The 20,235-nt window shown below is 35.6% G+C and overlaps 1 protein-coding gene across 2 annotated transcripts in view; it reads left to right on the top strand.

The window, feature by feature from the left end:
• Positions 1–20,235, top strand: part of LOC149535084 (protein ZINC INDUCED FACILITATOR-LIKE 1-like) — a 117,541-nt gene that overhangs the window by 55,094 nt on the left and 42,212 nt on the right. For both annotated transcript variants that reach the window (XM_089803725.1, XM_089803726.1), the window contains 2 exons: positions 5,925–6,131; positions 6,230–6,317. In XM_089803725.1, the coding sequence (XP_089659851.1) occupies positions 5,925–6,131; positions 6,230–6,317 (295 nt within the window). The remainder of the gene's footprint in view (positions 1–5,924; positions 6,132–6,229; positions 6,318–20,235) is intronic.

A 20,235-nucleotide genomic window follows, 5' to 3' on the forward strand; every position in this document is an offset into this window, starting at 1 on the left:
CATTTTCTGACCAATAGCTTCGAGCTGATCACGGATGTCCTTAATCTTTGTTAGATGCTCTTGTAAGGACATACGTTCATCCATCATAATGGAGAACAACTGATTCTTCAGAAAGAATGCCCGACTTTTGTCAGATGTTTCATGCAGCTCCTTCAGATATTTCCAAATTTCTGTAGCTGACTTGCCTGAAGGAATCTGCGGTAGTTGATCATCGATAACAGAGAGCTTAAGAAGCATAACAACCTCTTGATTGCGATCATCAAACTTGTCCTGTTCTGCTTGGTCGGAGGTCGGACGAGTCTTTGTGCCTAGAACAAGCTCATCCAAATGACAATATTCGAAGATTGTCAACATGCGCTACTTCCAGCGATTATAATTGTGGCCATTGAATCGTAGACTGCCCTCCAACATCAGATTAGTCAAAGATGCCATTTGCACAAAGTTCGAGGCAATGTTGAGGCTGACCCAAAAAAAGACAAGTGCCTAGAAGAGTAGACAGAAAACCCAGAAAATTTTGACAAAGATCTCGATGAGGTCTTGAAAAACCCACCAAGAATCTACAAACAAAAAATTTTTTCGACCCCAAAAATTAGGGTTTTGAAAAAAAAACCTTGGCTGAAAAAAGCTTGAAAAAACTTAAGATTTCTTGATAAAAATGGCGGATTTTTTCCAGGGAGAGCGCAAACGATGAAGAATGCAAACAAAACGAACTAATCCTTGACCCTACAATCACGATTTTGCTGTCAAATGAGCTTGAAAATATATGGACGCGAGTTGCTTCAAACGCGTGTGATTTGGATGCGAATTGCAAAAAAAAAAGGCGGATAGAGACAGATTTTGGAACAAGCGGATTTGAGATAGGCGGATCCTTATCTGGGCGGATTTGAGACAACGGATTTGTACTAAATGATCACCCGAACTAGGATATATAAAAAAAACGGATTGAACACATTTTCGGCAAATGATCAAATCCTTGCGTTTTTATTCAGACTCGTGCGTTTTTATCATAACCTATTATTCCAACAAGCTATGATTTTTGCAAAAGAACAAGTCATGATTTTTGTAGAAGAAAACCCACGATTTCCAAAGAAAAAAAATGCTATGGGTTGCAGAGAAGAATTGCGGATTGCAAGTAAAAAAACTTTCAAACGAAATTTCAGACAAAAAACGTCAGACAAAAACCCTAGTCGAAATCTCAAGGTTTTTAGAAAGCAAGGATCACGAAATAATTTCGAAAACTAGGCTCTGATACCATGTTACAAGATTCAAGAATTGGCAGATTAATGGATTTCTGGATGATTGATTGATTAACAGAGGAACAAATGTGTTCCTTATAAAGAATTACAAGGACGTTGTTTCTAAAAGAAACAACATAGACTGAAGATGGAATTAGAAACAAAACTAGAGACAGGGTAGGAAACATTCCTATCTGGACTGAAGACAAAAGAGACAGGATAGGAAAAATTCCTATCTGGACTGAAGACAAAAGAGACAGGATAGGAAACATTCCTATCTGGACTGAAGACAAAAGAGACAGGATAGAAAACATTCCTATCTAGACTGAAAGATGGGCTACAGGCAAGTAGTTGACTATTATAGAAAGTATAAGATATTATCTTAATATGAACAATATGAACATTTGGGAAGTGTGTTTGAAGATTTTCCAACTCTCATTGAGGGTTAAATTTTTCAACTTGATACATCTCTTACAGGTTTTGAGCTATTCATGACAGAGTCCTTTCATCATGCTCCTATGAATTCAGCTATGTAGATTGAATCTTGTTTGGTCACAATGGAGATACAATCAGGATCAATTCTAGTGGTCTCCATTGTACCTGCTTCCACAGATAAAAGTTGCAGCTTGCTTGCATGGTTGAGCAAGATCACAACGAATAGAAGGAAAGTGGTTGTGCCCCTAGATGACTTTCCTGCAAAGAAAACTAAGTCCAAATCTTTGAAAGATAAGATTGTTTCAAAAATCTTAGTTGATTCAGAGAAAACCAAATTTGTAGAGGTTGCTGAGCGATTGGTTGACAAACTCGTTGAAGAACTTACCTGTTTTGATTACAAGTTCACTAAGGTAGAAATAAGGTAGTAGTCACATTTGAGTTGCTTGCAAGATGCTCAAGATGCATTAGCTAATGTATCTAAAAGCAATCATGAATTATGAAAAAAGAAGAATAAACTCAAATAGGAGGTTGCTCGCCTACATGAAGTCATTCAACAACAATCTTCTCAAAGTGCTGTTATTGTGTCTCAGACATCCAAGGAAAGAACACTGGTTGAAGCCGCCAAGTCTTGGATAGGATAAGTCATTTCTGAAGGGGTTCGAACTATTACAAAGACATTTACAGTGCTTAAGCGTATCAAAGATATGAATGAAATGGAGTAAGGCTTGATTTCTTCCTTGACTCAAGAAGTGGATAATTAGAAAGAGATACTCAATAACTGGGATGAGATTGCTAAATTTGATTTAGATGCCATGGTTTCATGTAACATTCTTCCATCCAGTGTAATGTTCTTCAGGTATCAAGGGCTTATGGGTTATAAAGAAGAAACATTGAGAAAACTGGTTACAAAGTTGCAGATGATAGAAACAAGAATCACATGTGATTTAGAACAAATCTGATGTCAGGTTCTTGACAAACATGGTAATCTGATTGTAGTTGAAAGAGCAAGTTCAGAATATACGATCAGGATCAATGCTGATTTAGATTTTGAAGATTTTGGTTCTCATACGAACAAATTTGTCTTGCATAAATCTTCAACAAAACACTTGCTAGATTCTCTGACGGCAAATGCATATGCAGATGTAGTAAGGATAGAGGCAATATGGAAGAAATGGGGATTTTTGATCTTCCTATAGTGCGTGATGTTATCATCAAGTTCAAGGCACTAAAGAACAGATTGTTATTTTGTTTTTATTTCTGTTTGTAGATCAAAGAGGATTCATTGCATGAAAAATTGTAATTACATGTAATATGAGTTGCATGTAACCCAATAATTTCTCTTCTAGTTAGACTTGGTCAAAGTTGGTTGAGTTGCTCCCACTTTTTCCTCCATTTTTTTCTCAACTCCTGTGCATATATTAAGGAGTGCCCCCTAATTGTAGAAATCATCTTTTATTGTATGCAAGAGAGCTTTGGAGAAATTGTGCCAGCATAACTTTGTTTGTGTAGCACTATTTTGTTAGAAAAGTGAATACAAAGGGGCAATTGAGACTTAACTTTGATTGAGTGCGATTGTTACTTGTGCAAATTAGAGGCTTTGTCTGTGATTCGCATATGCTATTTTTGATTAATGTAATCTTGTGTTCTTGATAATTGAGTATAAAATGAGTTAAGAAACAATTGGAGCCGAAGTTTTGACTAGGAGCAATTGTGGAGATATATAGTTAGAAGCTTTGTCTATAACTTATATCTCTTCTTGATTCACAAAATAGTTGAAGATATATTTACTTTTGGAAGTCTTTGTGCCCTATTAGTAAAGCTTTCCATATAGAATTACAACCAGACTTAGAGCCAAATCAGTACACTTTCAGCTAACCTTTGAGTTAGTGTTGGTTTATTGATATCACCATTTTCAGCTTTTAGATAGAAGTGTAGTTAGAGATTTCACCCTACCCATTACTTGCTCCACGGGTAAGTGGATTCTTTCCTGAAAGTTAAGAGGAAAGAATACTGGTAACACCCTTTTACAAAATCTCTCAACTTCTTGGTTACCTTGAGTTGATCTAAGGAACGGTGAGAAAGGGGAGCCTTCCCTTTAAGGTAGGAGAGACTCTCTCTCACACGTTGTGGCTGATCATCCTATTTTGTGATTGGATTTTTCCCAAAATTGTTAGTTGCAAAATATCCACCCAATAGAGATTAGGACAAACAAAAAATGAGATTCCCAAATATCTGACAACATGATTAGGCACCCCCTCAATGTTAGAGAAAACTTACTACACCAATTAGGAGGGTAATCAATCCACCCGAGGAGGATAGACTTAGCCAGAGAAACCTTACAGCTAGATGTTGCACAAAATAAATCTAGTTTAAACATAAGGTTCTATTCATGTTGTATATTTGCATTTGGATAACAATTGCAACGTCATTAACTGTACATTGGAAATTTCCTCATTATTTGGTAGGATAGCACCTTTAACTCTCAGACAATCATCTCTTAGCAAGTAGTATAGGTAATTTGCTGCTATGACAAACAATGCTAAGGCTAAAGCGTATCCTCGTCTGATGGACCGCAAGAGCATAAAGTTCTCAGATCTGGCCCCGTTTACTACAGCAACAAAAAAAGCATCATTCATGAGAGTGAGAACCATAAAAAAAAAAGAAAGAGGAAACGCCAAGAGCCTCAAGCATCATATGGATGAATATCCATTCAATTCTACAATAAGCTTTCTCATAGTCAATAAAAAAGATGCATGTCTGTTGGCTAGTATTCCTAATCCACCGCATAGTTCCAACAAGTTACCAAATTTTCTATTATGAGTCTTCCTTTCACAAAACTAGTTTGGGTTGAATTGATAATATGAGGAAGGACATTTGCCCTCTCAATGCCAACAATAAAGCCAATATTTCATATGAGACATTAAGTAGTGTTACGGGCCTTCAGTTCTTAATCAATGATTTATCACTTTCCTTAGGAATGAGTTTGATTAACCCGACATTGATTTGGGTGACCAACAATTTATTATTGAATGCTTCCTAGTAAACCTTCTCTAATTAATCACAAATCTAGGATATATTGCTTTTGTAGAACTCAATCGGGAGTCTATCTTGACTAGGAGCCTTGTTATTACTCATTTTAAGGGAGGAGAGACCTTTTGGTTAAATTGAAGTTTAAGAGCATCGAGAGAGGTGCTGATATCATTAGAGGAATGCAATTTCAGAGTAAGGTCAGATGAATCTATCTTGTAACTTAGCACGAGCATATATAAGGAAATGTTGGGATATTGTGAAGGAAAAGAGGTATGCAACATTTTCCAAAGGTGATTTCATTAGCAAAATTGGGAAGCATATAACTCATAGTGATGTAATAGTATGTGATTGAAACAGGACACTTCTATATTTGAACCATTTTGGAATATGGTACAAAATTTGGTTGAATAGATACACATATAGTTTCTATATGCTTACTTTGATCCATTTCAAATATGCTTAATAGAAATATGATGGTTAACTAAGAGTATTCGGTAACATAGCACAAACATATATAAGGAGTATGCTGGAAAATTGTTAAGGAAAAGAGGTATGCAACATTATCCAAAGGTGATTCCGTTAAGAAAGTAGGGATGCGTTTGTGACACTTCTCTAAGGCTATAAACACCATAAACACTATTGATTTTCCTTTCATAAACACCATTGCTTATCTTTTTGAATAAAAACAAAAGAGCTTCAATAGAAACATTAGTAAGTGTGGCTGCATGAAGTTTGAGGATGCACATGAAAAAAGACAAGTCATCCAAATGTATTTTTCTACAAGATGTGAATTTCTTTTCCATATTGTTTGACAAATTGAGTTGGACAAGTACTAGGATGGGTGACTTCCAGAAAGTCCTACTGCTTCACCTCTGTGAGCATCACCTTGATGTAATGAGTGCTAAGCATTCCATTCATTCTTATTTGAGACGGGTTCTTGTGAACCATTACTCATGAAACATGGGTCAGTGAGTTCAACTCAAAAACTACATAATCGTTTTCATGGATTTCATAATTCCTCTTAAGTGTCTTCATTTTGGACAACTAGGATATTGGATACTGTTACAACATTATTTTAATTTACAATTGCATGTTCTTTATATCTTAGTGCATAGAATTATGTTCATAGATTTCATATTCCTTGGGAATTCAAGCACAAAATGATAAATTGATGTCTATATTCTATTTAAATTTTCAAAATTTAAATCAATTTTTTTAATCCAGGAGACACTTCATAAGCACCCTTTAGAAGGTGAGGAGAAAGGCCATTATGATCCAGAGCTTGGTTCAAGAGGCAAGTCTCAAGAAAATAGTAAAGAAGCTACCAGAACAAAACAAGTGCACAAGAAATCACTACTCAAGAGTTGGCCAGTAATGTCATCGATTATTATTTATTGTGTTTTCTCTCTGCACGATATTGCATATTCAGAGGTATGGAATACTGCACTGATAGTCAAATAGTTAAGTTTTAATTGCTAAGGTTCCAGATATTACTAAATCTCTAACTTGAGTAACTTTTACATTTGTAGATATTTTCTCTTTGGGCTGTAAGCCCTAAAGAATATGGAGGATTGAATTTTACTAGTAGTGATGTTGGAGTAGTTTTGGCAATCACAGGTACTATACCAAGTCTTATATTCTTGATTGGTATGAAGTTTGAACTAAATAATTTTATTAAACAGGTCCAAATGATTGCATTTTTTAGAGTTTTGAGCATACGGGGAACCTTCAAAAATTGCTAGCAATTCAGAAAATTGAGAATCTAATTCAGTGAGGCGTGACCAAATCGACACAGTCAATAGAAACTGAAATATTTTTGTCTGAAATCCCCCTCTAGTACTTGCTTTACTTTCTTTGAAAAGTTTGTTGAGAGATTTGAGATTTCCAAAGTCAAGCACATAGATTTGATCAGTCTTTAAAAATCATAGCATCTCCTTTGTAGTGAACATGCAATTCTGAAGAGTTTCTTTGTTTTTCATATATACATATGGACTCTATTTTTTCCTTTTTACTTTCTACCCTTCCAACTCTAATAATATATAAATAAAGAAGAGTACATACTGAATTGATTGTACAAGAACAATACAATAAATGCTTTATTGAGGATAGGGCATGATTAAAATGAACGTAGGTCAAGGACTGTCTATTACTCGACTACAAGAATTCTATTTAGAGGCCCACTGATAATTGGTCAGACATCAACAGCTGGTTAGCTCATGTATCTACTTATTACTAACTACCAACAGCCAACAACAACAATAACAAAATGAGCTGGCTTTAATAGCAGTAAATGAAAACAAGTTTTGACCATTCTTTCTACAGCATCCGCTTAAGAAAGTCCATTTCTAGTTGACTACAAAATAGACATGCCAACTTACTTTTCTCAGAGTGCTGTCTAGATTTTTTTTGTGCTTCAAGAATGTTTTTTTACTTTGGACACTTAATATTATATTGATCTTAAAGAGCACACAATATGAATTGACAACATAATAGTGTACGGGCTTGACTTCAGGTTACTCCCTTGCAAAGTTGGCCCATTCATGGTATTGTCGACATTGTATGATAGGGCAGCAGCCTTTGGAGTTGTATTTGTTAAAGTTTGTAGCTTTGGTTAGATAATATCTGTAATCGATATCAGAATCTATACACATGTATATATATGATTACATACTGATATATATACACTTGTATATATATTCTGAATTCTATAGATTCTGTATTTCTTAATCTCTGCATCATAACCAATATCATATATATATCTTGATTGTATCACAGTGGTATCTCATATATACCAATCCTTGTTTTGAATCAATATTGATTTGAATGCTTCAAATCTGGCTGCGATCAACACCATATTGATTATTGATATCATTATTGATGGTAAACATATAATGATCATTTATTGGTGATTATTACTTGTTAATTCCAATTGGGTATGATCGTGAATGGTCATATATATATATATATATATTTCAATCTGCCCGATCTTGCTAAGTATCAAAATCTATTACTACAAGGCAGATCTGAAGGAGAGTAAATCAAACTTGAAGAATATTATGATATATACATTCTGAACCAATTCATTGTCATTCAAATCTGCAATCAAATAGATCAACTGTCAGCATTATACTGAAATTGAATAAATATTCTGAAATCTGATAGAAACTTTACATGGTATCAGAGCCTCGCCTCGTTAAGGAAAGATCTTATTAAGTTTAAGAGATCAGATTTTCACCTTGAGTTGTAGTCTCTTATTATTCTTCCAAAATGACAAACATGTTAAGATTCGAACACCATCTTGCAAGTGCTGACAACTTCGAATCTTGGAAACTTTGAATAATGATGCTCTACTAAAAGAAAACAAATTAGAATCCTTTGTAAAAGAAGAAAAGGAAGAACCAAAAGATGATCTAGAGAAAACTCTATGGATTGAGAATAATGAGAAACCATGAAAATAATAATGAATGCTGTTTGAGATCATTTAGTACCTATTATGGCAAAACATGTAGCGTCATATTGCATGTTTAAGGCCCCTGAAAACACTTTTATAGTAAATAACACTTGCAAAAAACTTTGTCTTAAAAGACAAATGAATAATATTAGCATGAATAAAGGAGAATCAGTAAATGCCTTCTTAATGAGAATCACTGAATTGAGAGATCAATTATCTTCAGTTGGTTACGAGATTGACAATCAAGAGTTATCCCTAATAGCATTAGGAGGACTACCAAATTCTTGGGAGTCATTTGTACAAGGTATAAGTGCAAGATCTAAATTTCCAAAATTAAATCGATTAAGATCTGATTGTCTTAAAAAAGAGTCGAGACTAATGACTAAGGAAAACAAAAAACTATAGATGAAGACATTCATGTTCTTAACCCCAACTTTCATAAGAAGGGTAAGAAGAACTCCAAAAGGAAAAGAAACTTTCATGGAAAAGGATCTTCAAAGCAGAAGAAAGACCTATCTAAAATTCATTGTTTCAGATGTTGTGATCAATATGGACATTATGCACTAAATAGTCTTGATCGATCAAAACTTCAAGCATCATTGGCCAAAAATGATAAATCAATCGAAGATCAAGATCATGAGAAGTATGCCTTCTACTCAGGCTTGTCTAGTCAAATATCAACCAAGTCCAACACTTGGATAGTTGACAGTGGATCTTCAAGACACATCACAAGACACATCACTGGATATGAAGATAATCTAGAAAGCATGCAAATAGAAACAGATTAAGAAGTTACAATTGGGGATGATTCTTCACATTCTGTAAAAGGAATTGGGACCCGCACCATCAAATTATAATCAAGAAAATCTATTCATCTTTCTGGAGTTCTATATGTACCAGGTATTTAAAGGAACTTAATATCTATATCAGCAGTTGAAAATGATGGCTATAGAGTTACATTCATGGAAGGTAAAGTACTAGCATGGGCAAAGAATTCCACTATAAAGAAGGCTCAAACTATAGAAGTAAGACAAGGACTGTTATATGAACTTTGCACTAAGGCAAATCAGGCACTTGTTCATGAGACCTTAGATTCAAATGAAATCTGGTATTGAAGATTAGGTTATATCAACTTTGGTTCCCTAACATCTATGGGGAAGTTGGTAACTGGAATGCCCAAATTAAGTCAAATTCAAAATAAATCTTGTAAAGGTTGTGCCTTGGGGAAAAACACAAAAAAATCATTTCCTAATAGTTTGAGCAAAACTAAAGATTTGTTAGAACTAGTACACATTGACTTTTGTGGACCCATGTCAACACCATCCTTAGGAGGATTTTTCTACTATGTGATATTTGTTGATGACTTTTTGAGGAAGACATGTATATACTTCCTTAAGTGCAAAGAATTTGAAGAGTTTCTTAAAAAATTTAAAGAATTCAATACTATCACTGAAAACTCCTCAGGAAAGAAAATTAAAGTTCTAAGAACAGATAATGGGAAAGAATACACTTCAGAAATATTTAAAGAATTTTGCAAACTTGTTGGGATTAAGGAGGTGTTTATAGTTCCCTACAACCCACAACAGAATGGAGTTGCTGAAAGAAAAAATAGAACTATTGTAGAAGCTGCTAGGGCTATGATATATGATCAAAACTTGAGCATGTCATTTTGGGCTGAAGCATCTATTACAACAGTCTATATTCAAAACAAATGTCCTCACTCACATCTGGACAACAAAACTCATGAAGAAACCTTTTCAGATATGAAACCTAACATTAGCCATTTGAGGATAATTGGATGTCCTGTGCGTGTTCATGTACCTAAGGAGAAAATGACAAAATTAGAACCTATTGGAAGGAAAGGAATCTTTATTGGTTTTAGTGAAACAATAAAGGGTTACAAAATCTACATGCCTGGACAAAAACAAACACAACTTGGTAGAGATGTCATCTTTGAAGAAGACATCGCTTTCAAAAGAGCCAAAATTTCAGATGAACTAGATACAGATGATTCTCCCCATTCCATAGAAGAGGTTCCTACTCTTGAGATTCAGAGGGAGTACCCTGAAGAGACTTCAAATGAAAATGAGATCCTTCTAGAGACTCAAGAAGGGAGTTGTGACAATCAAGAAAAATGATAAAGGAAGGAGATGAATTTGCAGCACCTACAAACCTCGCAAATTAACATACAATGCTTTCATGTGTGAGATTCCAAACTCTAAACCTTCTAATGCTTCTGAAGCTCTCAAGCATCAAATTTGGAAAGATGCAATGATAGAAAAATACTAGTCAATACTAAAGAATGATGTTTGGGACATAGTTCCTAGACCTAAAGGAAAATCTGTTGTTTCATCCAAATGGCTCTTCAAAGTTAAGTATGTTGCAGATGTTAGCATTGAAAAACATGAAGCCCATTTTGTAGCTAGAGGATTCTCTCAAAAGGAAGGAATAGACTTTGAAGAAACTTTTGCACCAGTTGCTAGGTATACCTCAGTCAGAGTTGTAATAGCCATTGCAACTACCAAAGGTTGAAAAATTCATCAAATGGATGTGAAAACTGCATTGCTAAATGGGACTATTGAGGAAGAAGTGTACTCGGAGCAACCTGAAGGGTTTGTGACTCATAATGCTACTTCTTATGTTTGTAAATTAAAAAAGGCTCTATATGGACTCAAATAGGCTCGTTAAGTCTGGTATGAAAGGATTGACAAATATTTATTAAAGTCTTAGATTCTCCAAGAATGATGCTGATCCAAATCTTTATTTTAAAGTAACTAAAGGTGATATGTTGATTCTAATCCTTTATGTTGATGACCTTTTGATTACTTCTGAATTTGACATGAAGGACTTAGGGATTCTTCATTACTTCCTTGGATTGGAAGTTCGTCAGAAGTTAGGAAACGTCTTTCCAAATCAAAAGAAGTATACAGTCAATATTATGAAACGATTTGAAATGTGGAACTGTCGACCTATGCCAACACCTATGGAAACCAATTTACACAAACTAAAGGAATCAACTGCTGAATCTAGACTTATTGATCCCACTTTATATAGACAGATAATTGGGTCTTTGATGTACCTCGTGAATACTCGACCAAATATCTACTATACTGTGAATGCATTGAGTCAATTCATTTGTGAACCTTGAGAAGTACATCTTGTCGCTTTGAAGCATATATTAAGATATCTTCAAGGCAATATTGGGTATGAACTTAAATATGAGAATACTAGTTTGGAGTTGCATGGATATATTAATTCTGATTGGGCCGAAAGTGTAAAAGACCGGAAAAGCACATCAGGTTGTTGTTTCAGTTTAGGATCAGCTATGATCTCATGGATTTGTAGGAAGCAATCTTCAGTCGCTCAGAGTTCAACGGATGTAGAATACATTGCAGCAGCAATGGGTGCAAGAGAACCAATGTGGCTTCAAAAATTTCTTGTGAGTTTATTTGGTGAGCCTCTGAAAAATACCATTATTACTGTGATAAACAAAGTTGTATCAAGTTATCAATGAATCCGGTATTTCATGATAGATCAAAGCATATAGAAATCCCTTACTACTATGTAAGAGACATGGTGGAAAGAAGAGCTATCCAATTGGAATATATTTTTTTAACAAGTGATCAAACCATTGACATTCTCACCAAACCTCTTCCAAAGGTGAAAGCTGATCATTTCAGAAAGAAACTTGGTATGGTTGAAATGTGAGTTTATGAGATTGAGTCTCAAAATTGTAAATATTGTATTAATATAAATAAAGATGTTTTAAGTGTAAATTCTTTTGTCGTATGTGTGACTCTATGACTTATGGGCCTATCCTATGTACATTATTAAAAGGTGACGATCTTTTATTATAAAGTGACGACTTCATAATGATTAGATTACTATCATGATGAATATCATGTGACTTGATATTCATGGACAAGTCATGATAGTTAAAAGGACAAATTGATAGATATCATGTGACATGATATCTAGAGAAGATTATTATGTTCTCTTATCATGGTGGATATTATGAGACATAATATCTATGGATATACCATGATCTCTTATGGTAGACATCATGAGACTTGATGTCTGTGTACACACCATAATTGAGAAGAATATCATGAGACTTGATGTTCTTAAGCATGTCACAAGTTAGGTGATATCACTTTTCAAAATAAGGAGAACTTATATATATATACTTTGTCTTCCCTAGATAAGAGGGAGTGTTGTAGCTTCAGTTAGACAATATCTGTAATTGATATCGGAATCTACACACACACACACACACACACACACACACACACACACACACACATATATATGATTACATGCTGATATATATACACATGTATATATATTCTGAATTCTATCGATTCTGTATTTCTTAATCTCTGCATCATAACCGATATCATATATATATCCTGATTGTGTCACAGTGGTATTTCATATATACCAATTGTTGTTTTGAATTAATATTGATTTGAATGCTTCAAATCAGGCTGCGATCAACACCATATTGGTTATCGATATCATTATTGATGGTAAACATATAATGATCTTTGTTTGGTGATTATTACTTCTTAATTCCGACCGGGTATGATCGTGAATGATCATCATTCAGAGACATGCCACCCATTCACTATCACACCCTTTTGTGCTATATATATATATATATTTATTCAATCTGCCCGATCTTGCTAAGTATCGAAATCTATTAATACAAGGCAGATCTGAAGGAGAGTAAATCAAACTTGAAGAATATTATGATATATACATTATGAACCAATTCATTGTCATTCAAACCTGCAATCAAATAGATCAACTGTCAGCATTATACTGAAATTGAGTAAATATTCTGAAATCTGATAGAAACTTTATAGTATTGTATCAAGTTCCAATTTCCCTCACTTCTATTATTTGTCCTTCTATTATTATTCCTCTGATTACAATAGCAGTTTGGAGCACTTATACTGGTTTGTAGTTTCAGTGGGTGATGTTGATTGCTCTCCCTAAGTGAAGACTACTACTTCTCTTCAAGTTATACATGCAATCGTTGATGGAATTTACCATCATTTAAAAAATTCTGCAACAAAACATCCTTTGAGGCAATTAGCCTTAGTGAAACCCTCTATCATAGAAACTATACACAATAGATCTCTCAACTCCTTGCTAGACTTGCTTTCATCAGTTGAAGCATTTCCCCTCTCAGTGCTTGAATCGATTTTGGTTCAGTGTCATTACCTGCATTTGAACCATCCTTGGGATTTTCCACTTGGACCATAGTGACATCCTATTTTTTGCTTTCAATATCCATTGCTCTATCATATGCCTCTTTGGCTAATGAAGTTGACACAACCTTAATGTCTCTTTACAATGAGGTATTAAACCTCTGGTCAGCCAACATATCAGTTGTCCATCTTTTTGTTATTTCTCTAGTTTCACCAATGGTTGTACATTTGTTCATTCTCGTGCTTTCCTTGCTTGGTATTATATATCTCTATAACAGTTTCATGCTAATCGCAATGACTTTCTTCGACTCCTTACCAAAAACAACAGTTACGTGCATTGAAGATGACATGCAACTTGGGACAATTTCACATAATTTGACTCTTTGAGAGCAAATTGAGCTCCATGCTCATAGAAAAACATACATTGAGAAGATTTTTCCCTCCAAAGATTATTTGAACATTACCTTTGCCGACAATTGTATGTTGTTCACCAGCACCAAAGACTATTGAATTAGAGTAAGCCTTATACTTTGTGAACCAAACTCTCTATTTTGTATAATGCCTAGTTGAGATATACAATGCAAAAAACTTGACATTATTTATTGGTCATTTTTCCTCATCCGAATGCTCTGCGAAATGAGCCTTTTGTTGAGACCCTCCCTAGTTAGATTTTTGTTCAGTTAACTACTTCCCACAAAAAATCTTCATATGGCCAAGTTAACCACAATATTTACATGTGATAGATTTCAATGTTTTGAAGAATTATTAAGTTTGCTTTGTACTTTCTACTGAATGGATTTTCCTTTGTCTTTGTCTTTGTAGTAAAAGCTTGTTTTACACTTAATTATCTTTTTGTTACTACCAACTTACTTCTTCCATTTATCCTTCTATAAGAGCTTGTTGCACAGATCATCAAAATTTAGATTAACATTGAGGGAGGTGATTCTGGGAGTTTAGATTAAGTACGCATAGGATTGTGGTAAACTTCTTAGCGTGATAACCACTAGATCCTCTTTTTCCATCTTGCAACCAGTGGCCTCCTATTTTTAATGAATGTCTTAGATCTTCATGAATTGCTATTACAAAGACATCATATCAACGATTACAATCAAGAACATATTTGTAAGGAAAGAAGTTGTACCTTTGTTTGACATCTTGTGCAGATTCTTCAAGTGGGTCCGAATTTTCATAGCAACCTTGCTAGACGAAACTTCTAGAAGCATCTTATAGGTGACAAATAGCTTGAGAAACATAATCGCTTCATGATAACATTCATCAAGCTTGTCCTAGCCTTTTCCTACAATTGTGGGACAATCAGATTTAAAAAAAAAGTTGATCATGGCACTCGTACTCAAACATGGTGAGCATTTGCTATCTCTAGGTAGTATAATTCTTGCCATTGAATCTTTGGCTATCTTCCAACATAATTTCAGGTAATGAACCCATCTCTCCTGATATGCAAAACAGCAAAAAAATGAGATGGAATGCAGCTTCTCAAATACCTTTGATTTTGTTGATAAAGAATTGTCAAAAAATCATAGTGACCAAAATACCCATGAGTGCAAAAATTGTACAAAAATGTTATAAATCCCTAGACCAAGCTGAAGACACTTGCTTTTGTTGTATAAAAAGTAGAAAAACGACTTAAGCATGACATAGGCCGCAATTTTATAAAAAACGGTGTCAAAAAACCTAGGTGCGACCTTGTTCATGACTTTGATAAACCCTAGGAACAACCTTTGCATAGAGCAAATCTTGTGGGCAAAACATAGAAAACCCACATGTTGTCATGGAAAACCCCCAAGCCATTGTGATAACACCAGCTATGCAAATAACCTAGGCTCTGGACCAATCTTGCATTGTGAGTTTGAGTGCATTTCCCTAAGTTTCACTTGGGGGGGAGTGGGGTATTGATGTAATTAAATATTCATTAATTACCCTTAAGCTTATTTGGATAATGTATACATATTAGTAGTGTTACCCCAGCGCGGGGGTGCGGCGGTGCGGGGGGATGTCAGGACGAGTTTCGGGTGCGGAAAAAAAATAGCCTCAATTTGGGGACGGCAAGGGTGCGGCGGTGAGGGAGCGGAGGGGGGGAGGAGAGGGAGTGGGGGGAGGGGGTTGCATAGTATATATATAATATTATTAATATATATGATTGAAAATGCTAATTATGAAATGATACTTCAATATATTATATAACAATGTAACATTAACATATCAAATATAGTTGACTACAATGAATAGAGAAAATTAAAATGTGATTCACAAACCATAAGTTCAAACTTGAAACTTGAAATTTCATAACCATTACTATTACTAATGACCATTTGACAAATTAACTTAGTTCAAGATGCAAGATTCAAAATTCATTGTTCAAATATGATTTTATGAATATCGTATATCATAAAGATGCTCATGATGACAATGAGCTGAATAGCATGAAACAGTGAAATAATAATAATGTATCACAGCCATATCAAAGTGAGTATAATCAACAAAATGACAAAATGCCAATAATGAGAATGGATGATTCTCAAGTGCTCTCTAATCATCCCCAATGCCAAAGTCCTCATCACTGGAACTACTAGACTCCTCCTGGGTAAGATCCTGATCCTCTAAAGGAACACCAACTAGCCCTACATTGGCTTCTGCATCGGCATCCTCATCAATCTGAGCTGGATCCTTTGGCTCCACATTCCATCATGCTGCAGGGCTCTCCTTGTACTAGCGTGTCTTGCGATCTTTGAGCCGCAAGTGACCATGTACAACAACTAGCTTCTCCGCTCTCTTAGAGGTAAGTCTATTCCTCTTAACAGAGTGAATGAAGCTATAGGTGGACCAATTCCTTTCTGCAGCTGAGGAGCTAGACACCTGAGATAACAAAGTTGAAAGTTACAATTTACAAGTTACAAACAAATGTTCATACAATTTGTAACAAATGATAAATGGTAAATCGATGATTAATAATTATTGAATCAATGAATCATAAATTAAAATCAGCAAGGTAAAACTCTTCAAGTTAAGATTGTAAAGGGTTGGAATTAGTTATTAGTATTACAAACCTGAGAAAGCAGTCGAATGGCTAGTGAGGTGATCTTTAACTTTTGTGACCCATGACATTTCCACCACAAAATGGGATTCTTTTGTGCCATGGTTTTGAGATCCACCTTTGCAATATCCGAGTATCCTACAAGTTACAAGTTTTAAAGTTTACAACATAATATTAAAATTATAAATAACTTAAATACAGTTATAACTTATAAGTAACAATTAATTATTAAAAGAACTTATAATTATAAAGAGTTTAGAGCACTGAATCAAGATTTAAGGATTACTTGAAAGACTAGCAAATTCGGACCACTCGGTGCAAATCTCACTAGCAGTCTCAGTATCATACATTTTGACAATGCATCGAAAGAACCCATTCTTCACCTCATCATCCCGAAGTGGTGTGACTCTACCAGGCCTAGGTATGTACCACTTCGGGTTCAATGCATAGGCAGCCATGTGCAAAGGAGTGTTCAACTTCTCCCACCTGCGGTGAATGATAGGCTCCGTATAGAATGCTAGAGTGGGGTCTCTCTCACGCACAACAGCCCTCATCTGCCCAAGCATGGAATCAATGCACTCATAAACCTCTCCAAGGCTAGGTGAATCTGTATCTCCATATCTAATCACCTGAAACACTGGAGTAATGATGGAGACTATGTATTTTGCATCACTCCAAAACTGACCACTCTTCACTGTCTCCTTTACCCTCTTCCCCTGCTCTGTTCTGGACTCAGGTCATCGATTCCATTCTTGTGTCATAACCATGAGTTGCAATGGCTCTTGCAACTCAATCATTCTCTCCAAGAGAATATAATATGATGCATACCTGGTCTCAACTGGTTTCAGGAATTGCTTCTTTGTGAAGCTCCTGAAAAGTGCATGTGATGTATGGTGATTGCAGATAAACATCTGCACCTCTCTCCCATCATTAACCACCTTACTAATCCACTCTATTTTTCCCATGTCTTTGAGTGCATTGTTCATGGCATGCACACAACATGGAGTCCACCAAATATGCCTATAAGCTGCCTCAACAAGCCTCCCTACAGCTTTGCACACGTGTTGCATCTGTCACAACTTGGACCACATTTTGTGGTCCAACCTCCTCAATGGCTTCCCTAAGCACATGAAATTGAAAATCAGTATCTTTACGATGCCCTAAACAATCAACTGCCTTCAAAAAATATGGGCCCTCCGTGCATGTAACCATAATGTTGATGAGTGGACGATGACTAATGTCTGTCCACCCATCCATGATAATGCTGCAACCTGAGTCCATCCAACATGCTTTCCTGTAGTCCTCAGCTTGTGGTCACTTGGTGGCACATATGATGGCTCTCCCTCATTCACTGCCATGGTCATCATCCTCACAAAATAGGGAGATAGAGTCACATTTGTAGAGATGCCATTGGCAAAGAAGAAATCACCAACAACATCATCTAACCGGTCCCTTGCATGCATGTTAAATAAATGAGCAATGGGGTTACTATCAGTACCACTTGCAGTTGCTTTTCGTTTCCCTCTATTGCTGTCCCTTGCTGAACTGTGTGTAGGTGAGGAGAATGATGGTGTAGGTGACATAGTCCCTGCTCTCTGATGCAAGATACGAGTAGATGTATCTCGCTGCCCCTGTAACTGCTGTATATGCTGTACCTATTGCCTAGCAGACAAAGATCTAGGCACTGGAACAACACTATCATTAGGAATGCCCCATAGTTTATTTACTTCAATTCTGTATCTGACATTCTCAGGATTTGATAAGAACATGCATGGGTTCACACCATAGCCACTCCAAAAAAGGTGTGAATTAACTCTTGTAATGCTGCCAAACCATTCTGCTCCACATATATTGCATTTCCATTTGCGTGTGCCACCCCCTGAAGGTGTAGGGCGTGTAATTTTTGTAGCAAACTGTTTAAGAGGGGACTTTGGGTCATAAGGACCCCTAGCATACTTCCTCGAAATCTCTGAAGGGCAATCAGTAGAAGGCACCCCTGGTGCAACATAAGGAGGCTTAGATTGACCACCTACATCAGCCCCATGATCACTTCCTTCAGGCTCAAGTTCAGGCTCATAATCAGATGCACTTGGCTCATTAATTTCCATGTCTTCTGCACTTTGGCTGGATCTAGAAGCCATTTATAAAACTGCATTTCACAAAATGAAAGTAAAATTATAAAAATGATCATGATACATTTCAGCCCAAGTAAAAATAATTTAAAACTTAAAACTTTACTATTTAATTTTAGCATTTACTATTTAAAAATTTAAAGTATTAAAAAATGAAACTAAATACTAAAAGAAAATATTAAATAAAAATATGGCAATATGGCATATGCTGAAACGTTTTACTAAGTTACTCTCAAGTTTCAAGTTTCATTCTTGATTCTTGAATTTTGTTGATAGTTGAATCTTCTTAATTCTATGATTTTTTATTTTATTAGCTACATTAATTTTTAGTTTTAAAAAATTTTCATTGTTCTTAAAATAAAAATATGGCAATATGGCATATGCTGAAACATATTTTACTAAATACGTTTCAGCATATGACATATTGCCATATTTTAATTTTAAGAACAATGAAAAAAACTAAAAATTAATATAAATAATAAAATAAAAAATCATAGAACTAAGAAGATTCAACTATCAACAAGATTCAAGAATGAAACTTGAAACTTGAAAGTAACTAAATAAAACTAAATACTAAATTTAAAAATTATAAATTGATTTTTAAAACCAAAAAAATAAGTAAAATAAAAAAAATCCTACCTTGAAGGCTCGAACTTGAGGAGACACTTGCCAAATCAAACTTTCTTGCTCCTCTTGCTCCTCTTGATTTTGCAATCCCTTGCAAAACCACCCACTAATCTCTCACAAGCTCCTCCAAACACTCTTTCTCACTTAGCTCCTTGCTGCTCCAAAATGGTGAAATGAAATGATGAAATGAATAAGAGATCTATTGGTCTTATTAAGCCTTCAAATAGACTACATGGGACCCACACCCAATTAGGGTTAGCATACTTAAAAAACAAAAACAAAAAAAAAGCAAAAAGTATTTTTTTTTTTTTTAAAATTGGGCTTCTTCTCGACACACCCTGTGCGCACCTGGGAAGCACCCCGCACGCACTCGGGAAGCACCCCGCGAGCACCCGTGGCGCACCCGCGCACCCGGGAAGCACTCGCGCACCTGGTGCTCGACCGGTGCGGCGGTGAAAAAGCCGTGGGCGGGGGTGCTTGGGTGCGTGGCGCATCCACACCGGGTGCGTATGTGCACCAGGTGCGCCAAGCTTTTGACCTGGGTGCACGCACCCGGGTTACATTGTAATATATTAGCTTGTAAATGAGGCACTTAGGAGTTTTCACCTTTACTTGCACATGGTTTAGAAGAAATTCCACTTTAGGTGGTGTGTAATGTCCTTTATTTGGGGACATTAGAATTATTAAGAGGGAACGAATTTATAATATTAAATTTGACTATGTAAGCCACATATTTATTATTAGAGGTCAAATTAATAATCTTTGTGGTCACAAAAGAACAAGGACAGATAAGACGAAATTGAGAAAGGAAGTCGAAAGGGCATCGTTGCGAGAATAAAAAGAGAAGAGGCTCCTTCCTTTGGCATGCTTGATTTTACTATCCAGTTCAGTTTTCTCTCTTGGAGAGTTTCAGAAAGCTTCAGCTTTCAGCCCGTGTGAGGACGTAGCCCCTCGTGCAGGCAAGCAGTGGACGAAAACCCATTGCCCGTGGAGATATCATAGCAGGTGTCTCATTGAGCTTATAGGTTATTCTCTTGTTTTCCAATCTGACTGTATT

The sequence above is a fragment of the Cupressus sempervirens genome, chromosome 10, assembly GCF_028749045.1.
Source record: "Cupressus sempervirens isolate cs-2001-9-10 chromosome 10, ASM2874904v1, whole genome shotgun sequence".
NCBI classification, from domain to species: domain Eukaryota; kingdom Viridiplantae; phylum Streptophyta; class Pinopsida; order Cupressales; family Cupressaceae; genus Cupressus; species Cupressus sempervirens.